We start from the raw sequence: 18,048 nt of genomic DNA, 5'->3' as shown, positions 1-18,048 counted from the left end.
CGTCTCGATTTTACTTCTTCTTCTTCTTCTTCTTCTTTCTTCTTCTTCTTCTTCTTCTTTTGGGTTGAAAGAGGAAATATTATAAACATCTCGGATAAAAAATCAGGCACAATGTTCGGATGTCATATGTAAGCGTCCGATGAAATTTTCTTTTTCTTGGGAGATCAATTGGAGGTCTTATAAACCTATGAAATGAGATTCAGCCAAGCCAATTGCGTACAAAACTATGCAAAGCGTGTAAGGAAGCTCAAAGGGTCGATTGAGTCATTAAGATGATCCCGGCGTCACGCGAAACCGAACATGCCCTTTCTCGAGTCATGTTGCGACCTAGCATCGCCTGTGTGAAGACGACCCGTGTTTTATTAGGCCCCAACTTATTCCGGCGCGCGAAAGCCGATTAATTACGGGTTCACCTCTTGCTACGGGACGAAATTAAGAGCACATTAGGCTGGTTAATCAGGGCTACTAAGGTCAATTCAAGTTGGTGCGAAGTCGGTCCAATGAGAGGTGGGATTATAGGAAGAAGCAAGAGAAAGGTGTTGTAGCTTCGAGCGAGTGTCCCGTGACTTCCATGGCCAAGAAAACTTTTGGCTTTCACTCTATAAATAAAGCGTCCTCGCCTCCCACCGTTCTTCCCCCTCCCCTCCTGCACTTTTCCATGCAACTCGATCTGGCACAAGGTCAGTCTCTCTCTCTCTCTCTCTCTAGTGTTTTAAGTTCGCCATTCGCATTTTGCATGCAAAGTTCGGTTTCTTTCGTCTACGAATCAGGCTTTCTCGCTGTGTTACATGCTTTCCTTTCACGCTCCAACTTCCTCGACCTTTCTGCGTCTTCTAATGGGTTACCCTTTAGTGCATACTTCCTCGACCTTTCTGCGTCTTCTAATGGGTTACCCTTTAGTGCATGCATCCGGCTATACTATACAGGTATATACGTACCCGGCGCACAATATACGGGCCGAACATGTTTGTTCCGTGCATCTCTCTTTCCATGCTTGGATACCACGCACGTCGTGGATCCTCACAATGGTCAAGTCGATCCCGTAACCTCGCAGACAACAGCTTGGCACCGGGAGAGTTTGTCTTTTACTGTCCCATGTCATGCTCTCTCTCTCTCTCTCTCTCTCTCTCTCTCTCTCTCTGTGGTTAGCAAATTTCTTGGGGTGAAAGCAAGATCGATCACGTGATAAACCATGGAGACGCCTCTATATGTACTCAACTTTTCTACTCACGTAATTTACAACGCGATGTGTCGTATGATATGTATGTAGCTAGGACACTTAGCGTTCACATTGAAGAATGGAACTTGCATGACCATCCCACTTCAGTCCATCTAATTTTACAATCGGTTGGTGGGTTGGAAAGTACGTGGATTCGACGTTAAAAGTTACTCGAGTGGGCAGTGATCTGTCCTTTGCGGGGAGTCGGTGAGTACCTTTTGGTTTTGCTGAATTGACAGCCCCGCGACAAGCGACTGCCTTCTAAATGAAGCTGCTTTTTCAGTCCTCCATGGTTGACTTTAACAAAGATAATCGATACTGCTCCTCTTAGTAACCGATTAAGTAAATGGACTCGGTTAACTTAGATTGCTAACCCATTACTCTAGCTTTCTCGTTGGGAAACCGATCTCAACACTCAAGTCGTCGGTGGCGACGCCATGATTGTGGAAGGTTGAGCTGCGCTAATTCGCCTCTTTGAACCGAGAGGATCTCTACCCATATCGAAGGGCTAGTGCGGCAAAAACGAAAACGAATTAGCCGAAAAGGGATGTGACCGAGTCACGGCGCAAGACAACCGAACTCCGTACCTACCCTCGAAACTTTCTTGAAACTCAGGCCTAGTGAAAGGAGAGTGTGCCATTTGAATTGCGCATGCCACCTGTTTTCTCTTACTGTATTCTCTTGTCGCGAGCTCATCATGTGAATAGTCACGGTGGTTTTTGCGCACATAGGATTTCTCCGAGCTTGGCGCTTCGAGTTAACCTTGGCTTTTTGGATTTGTCTGCTATCTCTTGAATGGACGAAAATGCTGTCTGTTCTCGCTTCCGGCTCGCTAAGAGAGTCATGAATCACACGTTCGTGGGGTCTTACGTTGCTGTGATTCGTAGTCTTATTGCCATATGACCAGACTTCTGCATGAACAGAAAACTAATCTTGTTTCTCACGTTGTTCATTGACCTAGATCTGAATGTCCATTATATAATCCTTTATTTATTGCTCAAGGTTTGTAGCTTTGTGCAAAACCTACACGGATCTTGAGGATTAAGATCGTGGGTACCTCGATATCAATGTCGTCAAGGATTTGAGTATAGCGCCTTGATTCACACCACCTGACGAACCGGCTTTACTTAAATGGAGCATCATTTGTTTAAAAAGCTTTCACCTGAAGATTAGCATCTTGTTAAAAGCCCTGGAACTAGCGTTCCTTTATGGAGTCATCCATGGCTTTGATGTTGATCCAGTGACGTACTCGAAAGATGACATGCAATAGGAATTAGACTATTTATGTGCACGTTCTTTATATTAATCGTGCAATAGGAAATAGACTATTTATGTGCATGTTCTCTATATTAAATTGTATCTTTTTTAACATATACTCTAAAGAAGGATCTTCTTAAATCTTGCAGGAAAAGTAGATCTAGAGAAGCGCTATAATTGAATCTAAGATGGGATTTCCGCAGTCACCCACGCAAGAACAGAAGATGGAATCTTTCTCAAGAGCGAGGCTGGAAGACAATGGAGATTCTATCTTGGGCTCTTACTCTTCATGGCTAGTAAGCACATTGCGACGATGAAACCTACGTGCTGCATTGAACTGCAGTATCATCTTGTCTTTTCATTCGTAAACTTCTTGTGATTGTCGCGTTCTTTCACCGTACTTCCATTTTTAATTGACCATGCGTTCGTGTTAATCAATGGGTGAGGTTTTTAATGCATTATGCAGAGAGAGCACCCGTCTGCCTTGTGCACATTTGAAGGAATCATGAAGAAAGCCGAAGGTAAAGAGATTGCGGTGTTCTTGGACTATGATGGTACCCTCTCTCAGATTGTAGACAATCCTGATCAGGCGTACATGACAGAAAAGGTGCATCTGCTCTCCTACAGAGGATCGAATTTCCGAATTATAGTCCTTAGGATGGAGAGCTGCCTAGTGTTGATTGATGCAATATAAAACACAGCAAACCAAGTGAAAGCAAAGCGATTGACTATCGATTGTCAGTTTTCTCACATCAAACTGGCAAAATCACTTGGTTGCTTTAGGGCATATGTACTAAAACAATTTCTCATCCAGCGCAAACTGCTGACAGACAAACATGACAAATATTTAGGGTGTGTGTGTATGACTGAATTAAAATGCAGATGCGCTGCGCCGTACGCGAAGTTGCAGACTGCTTTCCCACTGCAATTGTTAGTGGAAGGTGTCGCGAAAAGGTATGCTCATTTCTGCGTACTAATTATACTTCCATTCTGCTGCTTTTTCAATCAAGTACAGTTTAGGAACCACACGAGGATTTCTGTAGACTAATCCCGCTTTTCTTTAGCTAAACAAGAAAAATTTTCACACTTCGTTTAGGTATATGAATTTGTGCAACTGAACAATGTCTGTTATGCTGGAAGTCATGGAATGGATATATCCATCCCATTAGCCTCCTCGAAGAGCCAGGACAATAGGCATCAAACCAGAGCTTTGGATGAAAAGGTTCGTCTCTAAATAACATAATTCGATGCTTGGCACTCCATCTGCAAGACATTCCTATTATGCTGAACAAGTGAGAACACTTCGGCACTTGAATCAAGAGATAAATTACTGCTGCTTGTTTTAGGGGGATGAAATCGTTTGGTTCCAACCAGCTCAAGATTTCCTAGATACAGTTCAGGAGGTAAGGACTTCCCATGCACCGGTAACATATGGATGTCAATGAAGTTAAATGTCTTGCAGTTTTGAGAATGTGATTCCTTCTATCATAGTCTTTGTACATCTTTTTGGTTGTTGGTGCTAGCAGATAATGAGACTGTTGAAGGAAAGAACTACAAGAATAGACAGTGCCATGGTCGAAGACAATAAGTTTTGCATATCGGTGCACTACCGTTGTGTGGATGAGAAGGTGATCCTTACAACCTCCTTGTACTGTCGTTAGAGGAATAATCATTCCACAGTTTCTCTATGCTAGTACATATGCCCTCATATATCTAACAAATATGTTTTAACTCAGTCCCAGAATCTCGGGCCCTTTTTCTTATATACGCAGTAACTGGATGTTAAATCTCTGCAGGATGTTGGGAAACTCAAGCAGATAGTAGAATCCACAATGGAAGCATATCCAACATATAGAATTACCTGTGGCAAAAAGGTACATGCATAATTGGAGGCAGGCAAGCGTGTTCACTAAAATTATATTCCTTAGCGCAAGGAACCTCTTTCATTCTTGGTTTTACTAAAGAAGCACATCGAGCTCATTCCGGATGATGCGTTTATAATTTGCTCGAACAGGTTATGGAGATACGTCCTCCGGTCGAATGGGACAAAGGCCGAGCCATCGAATTTCTACTAGAAAGTCTCAACGCAAATGGCCACTGTAACGTCCTTCCCTTGTATATAGGGGACGATGATACCGACGAAGATGCTTTCAAGGTGTTGGATCGCATATCTGATACTCGACATTCATAAAAAATCTTGTGTAGTTCTGTCGTCTCTCTTCTTTTAGAGCTATTAGTAGGTCCAATCTACGTACAAAAGGCGGACTTGATCTTGTTTTTATTTAGAAACAGGATAACATTACATTCGAGTTTACCTAATGCTCCTTTTCCAAAGTCCAGCAATAATTTAAAAACCCAATCTAGACACAGAACGATTGGAGGGTTAAGAAAAGCTATTTGAGTAGAACGCTCTTTGCTAACTAACTGTAATAACTTCGACATGAATGGTTGCAGGTTATTAAAAGAACTAAACACGGTTTCTCCATTATCGTTTCTTCTGTCCCAAGGGAGACCGTGGCCTCGTACTCTTTGCGAGACCCCAATGAGGTCCATTCTTTCTTGACAAACCTCGCCAAGTGGAAAAGAAGCGCTTCTTCGAGTTAACCGACTCGATACCTGAAGGCCACCACAAGCCTGCAAACCACTCGGTTGGTTCCGATCCATATAGAAGCAACGTGAATTTGCCAATGTTTTCGTTTGGCAAATTTGCCTTCAGCCAAGGATGTTCTTGGATTTGTAATTTATACTTGGTAGCTAGCCACCCCATGAGAAATGTAACGTAGTGGAGCAAAAGAGACCTCGCTACACTACTTACCAATTGAGAAGATTCCGCTATATGAGTGAATCTTGTATGATCAGCAAAGTCAAAGAGTTTGGGAACTAGTAACTTTTTGGTCCTTTTAGACATGAGAGCAACACATACCGTTCTCTTAGGAAAGATGTGCTTAGCCGAGAAAATATTTGGTAGGTGAATCACTTCACGTAGGCGAAATGGGAAACCATACAAAAGTCGACACGTGTAATTCGGGTCCCACGTTCAGCAATTCAAAATTTTGCTCTCCCCCCTCCTCTGTTCACTCTTCCATAGACCCTGGCCCACCTCTCTGTACACGCTCTGACTCTCTCGTGCTTAGCCTGCTTTTTTGGGCTTCAACTGGTCTTCTTAACCGCCTTGCCTACGATTGGTACTCGTGCACATGCTATACATCATGTTATCGTCTATCTAGCAAATTCATCTAGCCCTTGGGAAAAATACGTGTTATAAGAAACTACAGAAATGTTTTAGTTGTGAACGCCATCTCTATAACCTTTGGTAATTGGTGTGTACTTAACCAAGGGAAGTGCCACATGAAGAATAACATCAACTACTGTAATGGCCCGTGCATGGCTGGGCCTTTACAGTCTCAGTTTGCTGTGTTTTGTGCTTCAAAAGTTTGGTGTGAATGAAGAAAGGATGATGGAAAGGCTGCGGGGTGAGAACTTCATTGACCCTGCTGCCAAGCATGGCCTCATGAACGCACGCCTTTAGCAAAGAAATGGATCGGCAAGTTCACTAATTCCCCTACCTGCAGGCGTGTTACGAGCTTATCAAACAGTTTATCGGGGCCCGTATGAATGACGAGAAATATGGAGTGCCGGGCATGCAGGGAAAACTCAAAGTTGATATGAAGGGTGAGTGGAAAGGATCCAGCGGGGAAGGCCCTGTTGAAGGAAGTGATGCAGACTTGGCTTCCGGCGAGTAGCGCAATCTTGCAGACGATTTCATTCAGCCTTCCTTCCCCAGCTAAGGCACAGGAGTACCGCGTTGAGAACTTGTATGATGATCCGCTAGATGACCTACATGCTACTGCAATCGGAGATTGATCCTGGGCCGTTCATGTTCTATGGATCGAGGATGATTCCGGCTTCTGACAAAGGCAGCTTTTTTGCATTTGGCTGGATCTTCTAAGGTAAGATTTTCACTGGTGGGAGGATGGATCTTTATATTATGAGTGTTCAGAGGACTGTTATTTGGATCAGAAAGAAGCACCTGAGAGTGGAGGACGTGCCTTGTGGCAATATTATGGCCCTAGTTGATCCTTATCTGTTCATTTTCAAGAACGCCTACATTAACAAATGAAAAAGAAGTCGACACGCACCCAATCCTTGCCTCGAGATTCTGTCTCCCCAGTGACGAGTGTAGCTGTAGAGTGCAGGGCAATCTGACCTTCTTAAGCTACTTGAAGGCATTAAGGCATTTGGTGAAGTCCGGAACGAGCTTGTCATTGTTGGCGCCGGATAAGTACACTAAAAAAAGCGCATGAAAGATCTAAAGGAAACATTTGTAGCCAGTGCTCAATCGCGTCTTCAGAACCCACTGCAAACATCCTTGAGACCGTAGTAGGGAGATCTTCCCATGTGTCCCCGGTGGTCATGCAACTGAGTGCAATCATTCATGGAGGCTCGGCCTATGGAGGGCGGACTTGCTGATCAATTGATATAGACGATATAGGTCCAAGCGATAATATGAAGATCCGTGCGAGGATATTGAGCAGAAGGTCTGGTTTGGAGACGGCAAAAATATGGTGTTTCAGCCCTGTTCAAATTGGTCCTGACATAGCTGTGGGCATGGGCAAAAGAGTTCCACACCCGAATGAGATAAAAAAACTACATTGTCCCTGGTTTCCAGACTACATCAAAAGGTGGGTGCTGTGGCCGGAGAAATCATGCGTGGCATATGCTTTGAAATTTGCGGGGCTGTCCTTCAAGCAGACGCTATCCACAGGAGTGGTGTTCAGATGGAAGGCACCGCTAGGCCTAGGCTTCTCGAGCCTATTTATGATTTCCGAGGCATCTGTGGTGAATATAGTGTTTAGACGTTCAGAGTTCTATCTTGGTAGAATATACAGTTCAAAAGAACGAACGAAACAAGGGATAGGAAGGCAGCAGAACCTGAAGCATATAACTATGGTGAAGTTGGATTGGCCATGGGCAGTCACCTCATCTTCCTGCTACTGATCATCGGACCTAGACTGCTCTTCCTCCAAGTCGGGATCCACTATCGCTAACCCTGAATGCTCCCATTCTTCACCGGACCCCTATGATTCCTCATAAACAAACCGCCCTCTCATTTACCACAATGTCGCCAGAGCTCAAACTAACTGCGCCGTCACTCACATTATGAACACTTCCCTCAAACTTCAATGGTTCTGATTCTAGGCTCCAGCAACTGCCATCCTCCAGACCAGTTTCTCGGTAAAGGACCCAGCCGTGCTCAATCTCTGGCTCCAGGAGCTCCAACTCACGGCCGTGGTTGTGTGGCTCAATTCTCCAGTTTTAGCTCCCCTCTGCACGGCAGAGTATTGCATCGTCCAAGTTTGGATGGAGACAAACTCCGGCCATAATATTATCTCAAACTTAATGAGCAAGAGAGCAACTTGCCACAGGCTTATTTTGATCCGTTAAGGAATACATATAATCAGTCGAATCTTCAGATTCCGATGAGATGTGCCCAGCCAGACCGCAAAGACAAGGACATAATTCGACTGCCATAACTCTTGTTCTTGTTAATCTCACAGAAGAGAACTGACCCCCGACAAGCACGAATGCTGGAAGAGCCTGTAGCTCCCTGGTTTCGCACTGGTCGGGGTTGCTTTGCCAACAGCTGCCATCAAAGCTGCCGTACCTTGCAAGACGGAGCACTCCTCTGCTATTCAAGAGTTTCTGATTGTATCTATCGGTATTACTATCAAGAGTCTCTAAGTCTTTTAAGTAAACTTAGGATCTCAAATTACTAGTAATTTAGAACTTCTTCACGCAATCAGTAACGTTTCATAGACAGTAACCTTTTACAATGAAAAATTGGGTTAATGGTGCAAACCCATTAGTAGAACCGATGTTTAACCTATTAACATCTTGCCTGCTCAAAATCATCTGAGTAACAAAACAAACCATACCCGTGGGAGAAATCTTGTGTAACTTTCACCTTCAGGAATGGTATTGAATGATACCGTGTCAAACATGTCCAACAAGACATCTGCAAGAGAAAAACCTAAGTCTGTTGCCTACCGATCAAGAACCTTGTACATTCCTGTAATAGCAAAATACTCTTTCAAAACAAAGTTTGTGATACTACTCAACTAAGCTGTAAAATGTGTAGACCTAAACTGGAAATCTACGTGACTGCGGTCTCTCTCCCCGAACAGTCTGAAATGTCCCTGAAACAGAAGCTGTGTGGAATCCGACTTCTTCCAAACCTCCTTGGTTCTCACTTTCAGAAGGTCATTGCTGAGGTGGAAGATATCAATCAGTCACGACAAGGGGGGAGGAGGAGAAACTTCATTAGGTAAAAATTCCTCATTGAATTTTCTCCGTTTAGAACCTACCTTCATGTGAAAACATGCAGAGACCAAGAGACCATTTTCGCTCATATTGGATCGAGCAAATTAATGAGGCTGGCTGTGGAGATGATACAGATGATGGCATCATGGAACAGTTAAAAGAGGTGTTGAAGAGTGGTCGTCCAACCTCTGCAAAAAGGGAGATTTGTGACCACCGACAAATGAATGGTCTCTATGCAAGCAAGGATACCGACACGAGCTGGACTGTCGAGTAAAATCCCAGCTGCAGTTCCTCAATTTCCATATCTTGAAACATAGTGCCTGTTCCATTGATAAGAAAATTGATCACCTCTGGAGGTGGGGTGAAGACGGCTTATCTGGTGAAGATCGTGAAGCAGGAGCTCCATGAAATCTTTGTTCCTCCATTATATTGCTTGAATGTCCTTCATTCAGTTGAGACGCATCGCTCATGCCTGAGAAACCCACTGTTCCAATAGACCCAAACTCAAGCTGCTCTGATGAAGAAGCATATCCAGCATTATGATCGTAAGGGTAAACCATCACGACAGGTGGGAGTGTAGGTCCATTTGATGATACGATACTTGGATTCACGGCTGGAAGAGGATACATGCCATATGCAACATTGGCCGGACCACCTTGTGCTGTAGTTGTGCGGATGGTACTATTCTGAGAATGGAACGAAGGAAATGATCCATGTCTATGCGGCCCCATGGTCTTTCAGACTGGCTGTCACCTGCTGCCACTCTATCTGGCCTAGAGTTAGATTTCTCGGACTGATTGCGATTATGGTTGCGTGAAGGTCTGGATTTAGAGGCAACATTCCAGTTCCCCTCTCTGTCAGCATGGTGATCCCCTCTGTCATAGCTGTAATTCCCCTTTCTCGTGTTGGTCGAGTGCCGCTCCCTTGCTGAAACCTTCTGAAGAAAGAATAAAACTACACATCAGGCATCTAAACCATAACAGAGAGTGAACTCTTGGCTAAACTTAATGAGTAAGAGAGCATGAAGAGAACCAGATCAGCATTAAACACATTCTATAAAAGAATACAGCATCCTCTTTCCTCAACAGTGCACTAACTGGAACCAGAACAGGATTATTTATACTGTAATACTCCTCTATCCCCTTCAGTGATACATTTCTCTCTAATTGAAAGAGGTAACAGAGAGAAGACAAGTAGAAAAGTATTGATAGAAAACGAATCCACAAAGCAGATGGCTAAAAGATGGACTAATCGGTAATTGCCAAAACATAGCATGGAAGGTGCAAAACAAAGAAGAAGGATACATGACATGATAATAAAAATGGAATGGAGTGCCAATATATATGTATCTTTTAGAAAGAAGAGTAAATAATGTTTATGCTTAAAGAAATCTTACAGGATTTGGCAGGTAAGTCCCTGTTCCACTACGATATCTTGGCATTTCGTCAACATGGTAAATACTGGCAGGTCCATTAGAAATAGGTTGAACCGGGGAAACCGGAACAATACGATGCCCAAAACTATAGGCATTAGTATTTCCCGAGACTGGTCTTCCAGCTCCATCCCATGCAATACGGCCTGGCAAATAGATTGGGGATAACAAATTGGGTGGTGGATAGAGCATAGGAGGAGGGTAGTGAGGGTTCTGACAAAATCGTCCATACTGCAGATTTTCCCAATGGCTAGCAAAGTCACTGTTAAGTATGTCAGACTTGTGCTCAGATGGCTCAACAGGGACTGACGGTCCAACAGTGACAGAAGTATTCAATTCCTCCGGATGATCCAGTCCCTCAGATGAATCAAAATTCTGGTCAGTCTCGTTATCATCTAGCACTTCTTCCACACTAAAATGGCTCCTTGATGCATCTGAACTGGCACTGTCGCCTGGCATATGAGGAATAAAATAAATCAGAACTGGGGGCCCCGTAACGTAAAATGGATAAACCTGAGAATTGTCCCTGGGCCTTTCGTGAGAACCTGGGCCCAAGAGAAATGGTATCATGGAATCTGTTCCACCAGTTTGAGCTGGCTCAAACCCAGGGAATTGATGTGTCGGAACATGCCCTGAAACAACAGGTTGAGGTCCTGTGCTTCTCTCTGTTGGTTCATGTCCAATACTTGAAGGAAGGTTCATGTCCACAGAATCATCGTCTGCCTGAGCAGAGGAATGATCTGATAAACTTTTCCCTTTCCAAGATGCATTAGATGGAAAGGCATTAGAACCATTTTTCCTACCTCTTTTCTCTCTTGTTGACTTTGATGACTTCGTTGAAATTCCCTCCCAAGAGCTCTCCGAGGAAGTCTTACTTCTAGAACTACTCAGAGTAGCTCGTAAGGACCTCAAACTTCCAGATCTGTCATCCATGCAAACCTCATTTTCTCTACCACCTTGATGTTGAAATGCATTTAGTCTATCTTCCCTAGAAGACCCTCGGTTTTCCCGAGCAGACTTCTGATGTGCTCTAGAAAAAGTTCTGCCTTCTTTAGATGAAGGAGCAAAGCCGTACGATGTTGAAGTTGACTGTTGCTGATCATCCGATTGGCGAGTTTGAACATCTCCATCACCTACATCAAAACCTCCAGTTGACTCCCTCTCTTGCTCATGCCAGACTTCACCATTAACTTCACAAAGATTTGCATTTTTGGAACTGAGATTTTGTTCACTAGGTTCAATAAAATCTTCCGGATTTATGCCGAAGCTAATATTGGGGAAATAGTGAGCTATTTGCGAAGGAGGGAATCCATGAGGAAATGGTATATTTGTTAACCAGGGACTCTCAAATGGAATGTTCGAAGGAATCATTCCAGGGATATTTCTCTGGGCATGCCCCATTGGAATTAAATTCAGCGGCAAGTGCCCTGAAGATATATTTAGAGGCATGTGAACCTGTCCATTATAAGCATGTGCTTGAGAAGATGACATCATGTTAACAAGATCTTGTTCGTCATGATGCAACCCTTGTGATCCCGAGACAGAAACAAAACTTTCACCCCTGACACCAAACCGAATACTGTCATCATGGTAACTATTCAAACTGTCCGAGTCAGTAGTCACGTCTTGCTGAATTGAGGAATGCCCGACGAATGCTGAATCATCAGCTGAAGACGAAATGTCTAGGCTTGTACCATCGGTTTCCAAAATCTTCCTCCTGCTATTATCCAATCTTGCGGATGTAGTCTGGTTTTTTCCACCATCAGGCCCCCTGTTTAACCTTCCTTGGGAAGACCCTTCATTGTATGAGTCAGTCAGCTCAGGACTAGAATGCGTTCTCGCAAAAAGGTATCTTCCTTGAATATCATTCACCAAGCCATCTGCTCTAGAACTTCTCTGATCCTTATCAATGCTTGATGCTTGCTTCAAATTTGTTTCCCGTCGGTTGTTATCTGCTACCCTTAAGTTGTCTACTCTTACATGATTCTTCTGACTTTGGGTACGAGATATGGTCGAAGCGTCACTTCTTTTAGACGCACTATCTGAGATATGATTTAAATGTTGAGAAGAGACACCACGAGGACCATGAGCACTGTCAAAATGAGTTTCATGAACTGAGACACTCTCACTCCTTTTGCCAGTTGAATTGCTTAGTAGATTTTCGGACCGGTGTAAGCTTTCAGCATTTGACAATCTTAATCGCCGCAAGTCCTTTATCGGTGCATCAGGGCGTTGGCCACTGCCATGTCTCTCCCAAGTATTCATGAAAAACTCATTTATTTCAAAGATTATGTCTTCTTTGGGACAATCAAGCAGTCTTGCAAGCTTCTTAGCTCCAAATGCAAATGCACTGCGTATTCTAAAGAAATTACCTGAAAAATTAAACATAATAAAACTGACGAACTCGGTCTATTAAAATAAGATTTGTGAATAAAGCACAAAAAAATCTCAAAAGGAAAATCTATTAACTCGCAAAATCAAGTGGTGTACAGCTAAATAGGAGAATCTCCACAAATCTTCTGATGGACAAAACTCGCTTGGAACATAATGCGAACAAACTCTTCCATGAATAAAGAACTATTGCTGGCCTTGCAAAGATTACGCTATTCTTTCATTAGGATGCCAGACTTTGGGACTCGATATAACGAATAGCCTATTTTCTATCTAACCTTGAGCCTGTCTCATGATTGCTGCTACTTTGATTTAGCCTGAGCAGGGGCCAGGGCCAGGGCCAGGACCAGGACCAGCATCTTGTAAGAAGGGAATAGCTGGCTTATTTTGCTCCTAAATCCACAGCCTTTCTACGGAACTACTTTAAATATCGACCAACGAATGGGACAAACCAAAGGTCGCTCAGATACACTAGGAAGAATGAAAGGTGAGCCCTATCTAATGCAACTAATGCCCATACTACGAGACCATATTATAACCATTTAATCCTGGTGTCGTGGACACGTCAGCCTGCTCTTTCACCTATAGATATATATATCTTAAATATCTCACTCAACATTCCTTCAGTTGTCCTAGTTGTGAATGCTCAGTTCACTTTGCTTTAACTTGTTTACCCCTATAATTATGCCATTGCTGGCAAAAACAGTGAAAAATACATTTATTATAAATACCTGAAACTTTCTCCCCTCTATCTCTGTCTCTCTGAGGACAAGAATAATAAAAACGTTTAAGGAGAAGATAAGTAAAGCACACATACAAAATTTGGCCGCCCTACAATCAGCAGGAGCTAAATGCTCATTGCTGTGCAAGCAGATCGAGAACACTATTATGCAAAATGCCTAGTTCAAGCGGGGATCAGCTAGTAGCCGTAAGAATGTCCAGTAGTGGTAAAATAACTCATACAATATCTCATCTAACTTCAAATTTATTTGAATCGGATTAAATATTCTCAAAATGTGCTTAAAATCAACCAAACTCAATTTTAACATCAATTAATTTATCATGTTCATAATATTACTTGAGATGAAGAAAACTTCCCATCCCTTGAACAAAAAGATGAAGTTACGAGCATCACAGCCAAAAGACCAGCAATATATAGCAAAGATTGTGGCCACTTATGTCTAATACAGATATGACATATATCTCACATTTCAATTGCTGAAAAATGAAGTACCTCTGCTAACACTGCGCCCAAGGTTGTTGTTCACCCGCAAAGGGTCGATAACATTAAAATGTTTAGAAATGAAAGGTTGACCCTGATTTTCTTGACCACTGGGGTAAGCACTATAGACGTGGTTACAAGCATCAAGAAACACTTTGCTCAGTAATAAATTTCCACCGTCTTTCCTTGGCAGTTCAGCTGAAAAAAAGATAGTTTAAAGAAAGCAAAATCAGGACATGGAACTAGGAAAACATGTCTGAATCAAACTTGTTTTCTCTTCCGATTTTAGAGACATGTCAATAATTAAAAATATCAGAAACTTTGAGGGAAAGGAATACCTTTTACATCTGGAAGTAAACTAATATGTACAGGACCCCACAGGCTCACACAAAAATTGTCCCAGTCAAACTTGCTAAAGAACTCAAGAAAACGATAAAGCACCTGCCAGACAAAAATATTAGATCAATGTGCAAAGAGACACAGTAAGGCACGCATTGCCAACATTAAACCGAACATCACCTCAAGAGGTCCAGCAAAGTTATTGTTGAAAACATGAAATATGTAGAGAACCAAGGTTTCCAGAGCATAAGTCGAAATAAGCCCATGGTGAGCACCAAGTATACGGCTCTCGTAGTAGCACCAAGCCTTTATCAGGATAATGCTACGTTTGAACAAGTGATCTTGGTTTATCAAATGATCAACCTGCAGAGGCAACACATATTTAGTAAATAAGGTCATGTCTATGATCAATTTATTTTGTTCAAAGCATGTGGAAATTACCTCTTCAAGAAAACAAAGAGTACATAGCCCACCAAGCTGGTTAAATGATATGTCTACCACAATATTCTCTACAAGACACTTTATTATCTTCACCTGCACAGATATGAAAGGAAGAAAATGCAATTTCTTATCAAAGAGGGATTTAAACGAAATAACTGAAATACCAAAACAGGTCACCTAACATCTCATTTGCAATACAATACCAGCAGGCTAAGAGGAACCTACTCGAGTAATTTTTGTCGCAAGAAGGTTAAATTGTGGTACATTTCTTATCAAGAAGTCCCCTAGAGGAGCAATGACTTATCAGCCCAATAACAGAAATTCCAATTCTAGTTAGCAAGTGAGATAAATTGACTCAGTGTTAAAAGGAAAGGCATAGCCCAAGGATTGAACATACCAAGCCAAGTTAGATGGGGATTTCATGCATGACACCATTCATTCTCAGCTCTACTGTAAGGACCATGTATGAGCACACAAAAAATGTTCACCAGAATCAGTCTCTGTTAGTCTCCTTGGTTTTTCATAAAGATTAGTTTTTTGTTTCTCTCCATCTGCCTTGGCAGATACCATTAACTACTCATTTTCATCACCTGACTTCAATTTATCAGCACATATTTATGATTTAAAGAAACTAATCATTAATGATTTTGCATCAACTTATTTTAATGCACAAAGCCAAAGGCGAGTTGAAAAACTAATAAAATCAAAGTTTTACTTTCAGCTTATAATAAAAAAGATAAAAACAAATGTACTTTCCATATCTTAAAGCAGGATGGTTTGACTTCAAAATATGAGATCTGACATTACTTCAATGCAACTTGAGCTCCTTCATAGTATAATATGCTCATCAATGACACAGTAATATATGTACTTTTCAGTTGAAAGGATATAATGACCAGAAGCCAACCATATGTCCCAATTCTCAAAAGCCATCTTGGTCAGGTATCAATTTCAACATGTAAAAGAACCATGTCATCTTACTTAGAAGAAAGAGATGCAAATCCGTAGAAAGCACGAAAAGTAAGAAATTAATCTTGCATGGCGAGAGAAGTGAAGATAGATACTTGCAAGGATTGCTAAGTCACACACGATATAGATAATCAAATTTCAAAGTATCATAACTTCAGTTTAGTGCATGTCCATGTCCACTACCTTTTCCAATCAGAAATACAAAGTGTGTTATAGCCAATATATTTGTTACAAAAGGGGGGAAAAAAACACATCTGGACAATACGTAAAAGACAAATCAATCACCACAAAATTATTACGATAAAATGGAAAGGTACATACTTCTGCCTGGATGTACTGAACCTCCTTAACACGAAACTCGGCATTTTCATTTTTTTCCTCGCTCTCCAACATGTCACGAACCTGATGAGCCCATGTATCCTTTGATTCCTGACTTGTACTAAATGCGGATAAGTCTATGTCTCCATCAGGCAAATAAGTCTTCAGTGGTACAGAGCCAAAAGTGAAAACCTTGTAAAAGATGGCACACGCAAGTGACACCAATAAGTAGCTGACAAACATAAATCCGTACATCTGTTGCGAGAAATTCTAAGGTGAAAACTAGTGAGGTTGAAACACATGAATATTAGCTAAAACTTCTGTATGGCAGAGAGTTGAAAAGCTTAACTGTCCTATTGGAACACAAGTAGGGATAAGAAGGTTAATTACTGCTGTGAAAATGCCAAGCACCAAGTTATCTGGCCACAAATCTCTAAATTTTTGGTCCCAAAATCATTCAAACCCAGTGGTTCCATAACAAAGGCAAACTGACCATATACTTGTAAAATAGCATGCAGAGGCAAAGTGCCCTGTCAAGTTTATATAGAAAACCATCAAACATCTGCAAAGCACAGAATCTGACTGATAGCTCCAAAAGCATCATTACCCGTAGTGTTCAACAACTCTCTCAAATGCTCATAAAGCATAACTTACTAAATAGATGACATGCGTCGAACTGACAAAATAAGTAATCACGAGGATTATGTAGAATATCGATGCAATGAGATCCCACCTTACAAGGAAAGCACTGTGTGATGAGACATCTCACGTACGTGGCAACAGCATTTCGGCGCTGCTCGGAGGGTGGGTTGGGCTGAATGCACGTGATGAGCTCCGCGGTTCGCCCTTCAGCCTTCAACCACCGCTCCGAGTCGAGCACCCGTATCACGGATGCCGCTTCACCGGGCAACAATCCGTTGGGCAAGGGCCCATTCGGTGGCTGCGTCCACTCCTCATGCTTGCCCATACACGCACAAAGACTTCCCCTTTACGGCCGAACTCTAATCAGCAAATCCCCAATCTCCTGGAAAAAGTCAGGAAAACGGGAAAGGAAGCAGGAACAAAGCACTATTCCCAACGAGTTCAATAGAAAACTCAAGAGAAGCAATTTCGCCCGGAAGTATCAGCAGCAGGAGATTCCGCTATCCCGCGAGAAAAATCCCCGAGGCATCTGAATCCCAATGGCGACCAACAACAAGCCAGTCGCAGCCGAAGTCGCGAAAATTATCGGCACCCGCTCCCGAAGAAAGATCGCCGACAGACAACAACCCAAAATGAATCCGTGAAATCGAAGGAAGAAAGCACAAGAAAAGGAGGGGCAACACCAAGAGTCCCTCCTTCCTCCTAAATCCGCGCGACAAGCCGAAGAGGAAACCCTAGACGAGCGCGAAACCTAGGAGACGGAGGAGCCGAGCGGGAGGGACCGCCGGGGCGTCGAATTGGGAGGCCGGCCGATCGAAACCCTAACCGCGAGAGAGGGGCAGGAACTCGCGAATGCTCGAATCTTATGCCGGCAAGAACCCCAGAAGAGCCGGAAAGCCGGGGGGCGCGCCGGAGAGGCCGCGGGACGGCGGAGGACGGCGGCGGAGGAGGTGGCGAGACGGGCGAAATGCGCAGAGAGCAAGAGATGAAGGTGGGGACGGGGGGCATTCAATGGCGGAGAAAAAGAAGAGAATCCAAAAGAGAAAATCGAGAGAGAGAAGGGAGGAAAGCGTGGCGGATCAAATGGGAAAATCCTGGGGATGGAGGAAAATCCAGAGAGAGAGAGAGGAGTAGGCTTTTTGACGTTGTTGCAGAAATTTTGAGTTTTTTTTTTCTTTTTCTTTGCTTTTTCCCTTCTTATGCAAACCTTCTTTGAAAATTTTTAAATTTTTTTTTTCCTTTTTGCTTGGGAGAAAGAGAGATGATAGAATCTGGAGAAGGGGAGAGAGAGAGGGAGAGAGAAGGGGAGGGATGGAAGGGATGGAGGGAGGAAGAAGAAACTGGTTGGAAAACTCAGAGAGAGGGAGAGAGAGATATGCATATATATTTGGGCCGCGTCTGATTTTTGGGCCGGAACCAATATGAGTGGGCCTGGGACAAGGCCCATGGGCCCCCCTCCTGGAGACCGTAACCTCTGCGGGCCCGGCGAGGTTCGGC

At 43.0% G+C, this 18,048-nt stretch overlaps 2 protein-coding genes across 2 annotated transcripts; one reads left to right on the top strand and one right to left on the bottom strand.

The window, feature by feature from the left end:
- The first annotated feature begins 565 nt into the window (after positions 1–565).
- LOC104442173 (probable trehalose-phosphate phosphatase 2) lies at positions 566–5,379 on the top strand. Its single transcript, XM_010055512.3, has 10 exons — positions 566–680; positions 2,626–2,772; positions 2,943–3,083; positions 3,359–3,430; positions 3,573–3,698; positions 3,823–3,879; positions 4,003–4,104; positions 4,273–4,350; positions 4,491–4,631; positions 4,931–5,379. Exons 2-10 carry the CDS (start codon positions 2,665–2,667, stop codon positions 5,078–5,080), a joined length of 975 nt encoding a protein of 324 aa, XP_010053814.2. The 5' UTR covers positions 566–680; positions 2,626–2,664; the 3' UTR covers positions 5,081–5,379.
- Positions 5,380–8,415: 3,036 nt separating this feature from the next.
- Positions 8,416–17,819, bottom strand: LOC104442171. Its single transcript, XM_018872389.2, is given in 9 exon segments — positions 8,416–9,521; positions 9,524–9,734; positions 10,194–12,601; positions 13,855–14,040; positions 14,181–14,283; positions 14,362–14,544; positions 14,623–14,715; positions 15,913–16,101; positions 16,643–17,819. Coding segments are annotated over 9 exon segments (3,987 nt in total). The 5' UTR covers positions 16,877–17,819; the 3' UTR covers positions 8,416–9,141.
- Positions 17,820–18,048: the final 229 nt, after the last annotated feature.

Source organism: Eucalyptus grandis, chromosome 4, assembly GCF_016545825.1.
Source record: "Eucalyptus grandis isolate ANBG69807.140 chromosome 4, ASM1654582v1, whole genome shotgun sequence".
Taxonomy (NCBI): domain Eukaryota; kingdom Viridiplantae; phylum Streptophyta; class Magnoliopsida; order Myrtales; family Myrtaceae; genus Eucalyptus; species Eucalyptus grandis.
Note: the sequence above shows the minus strand (reverse complement) of the source record. Positions and strands in the feature narration are given on the sequence as shown.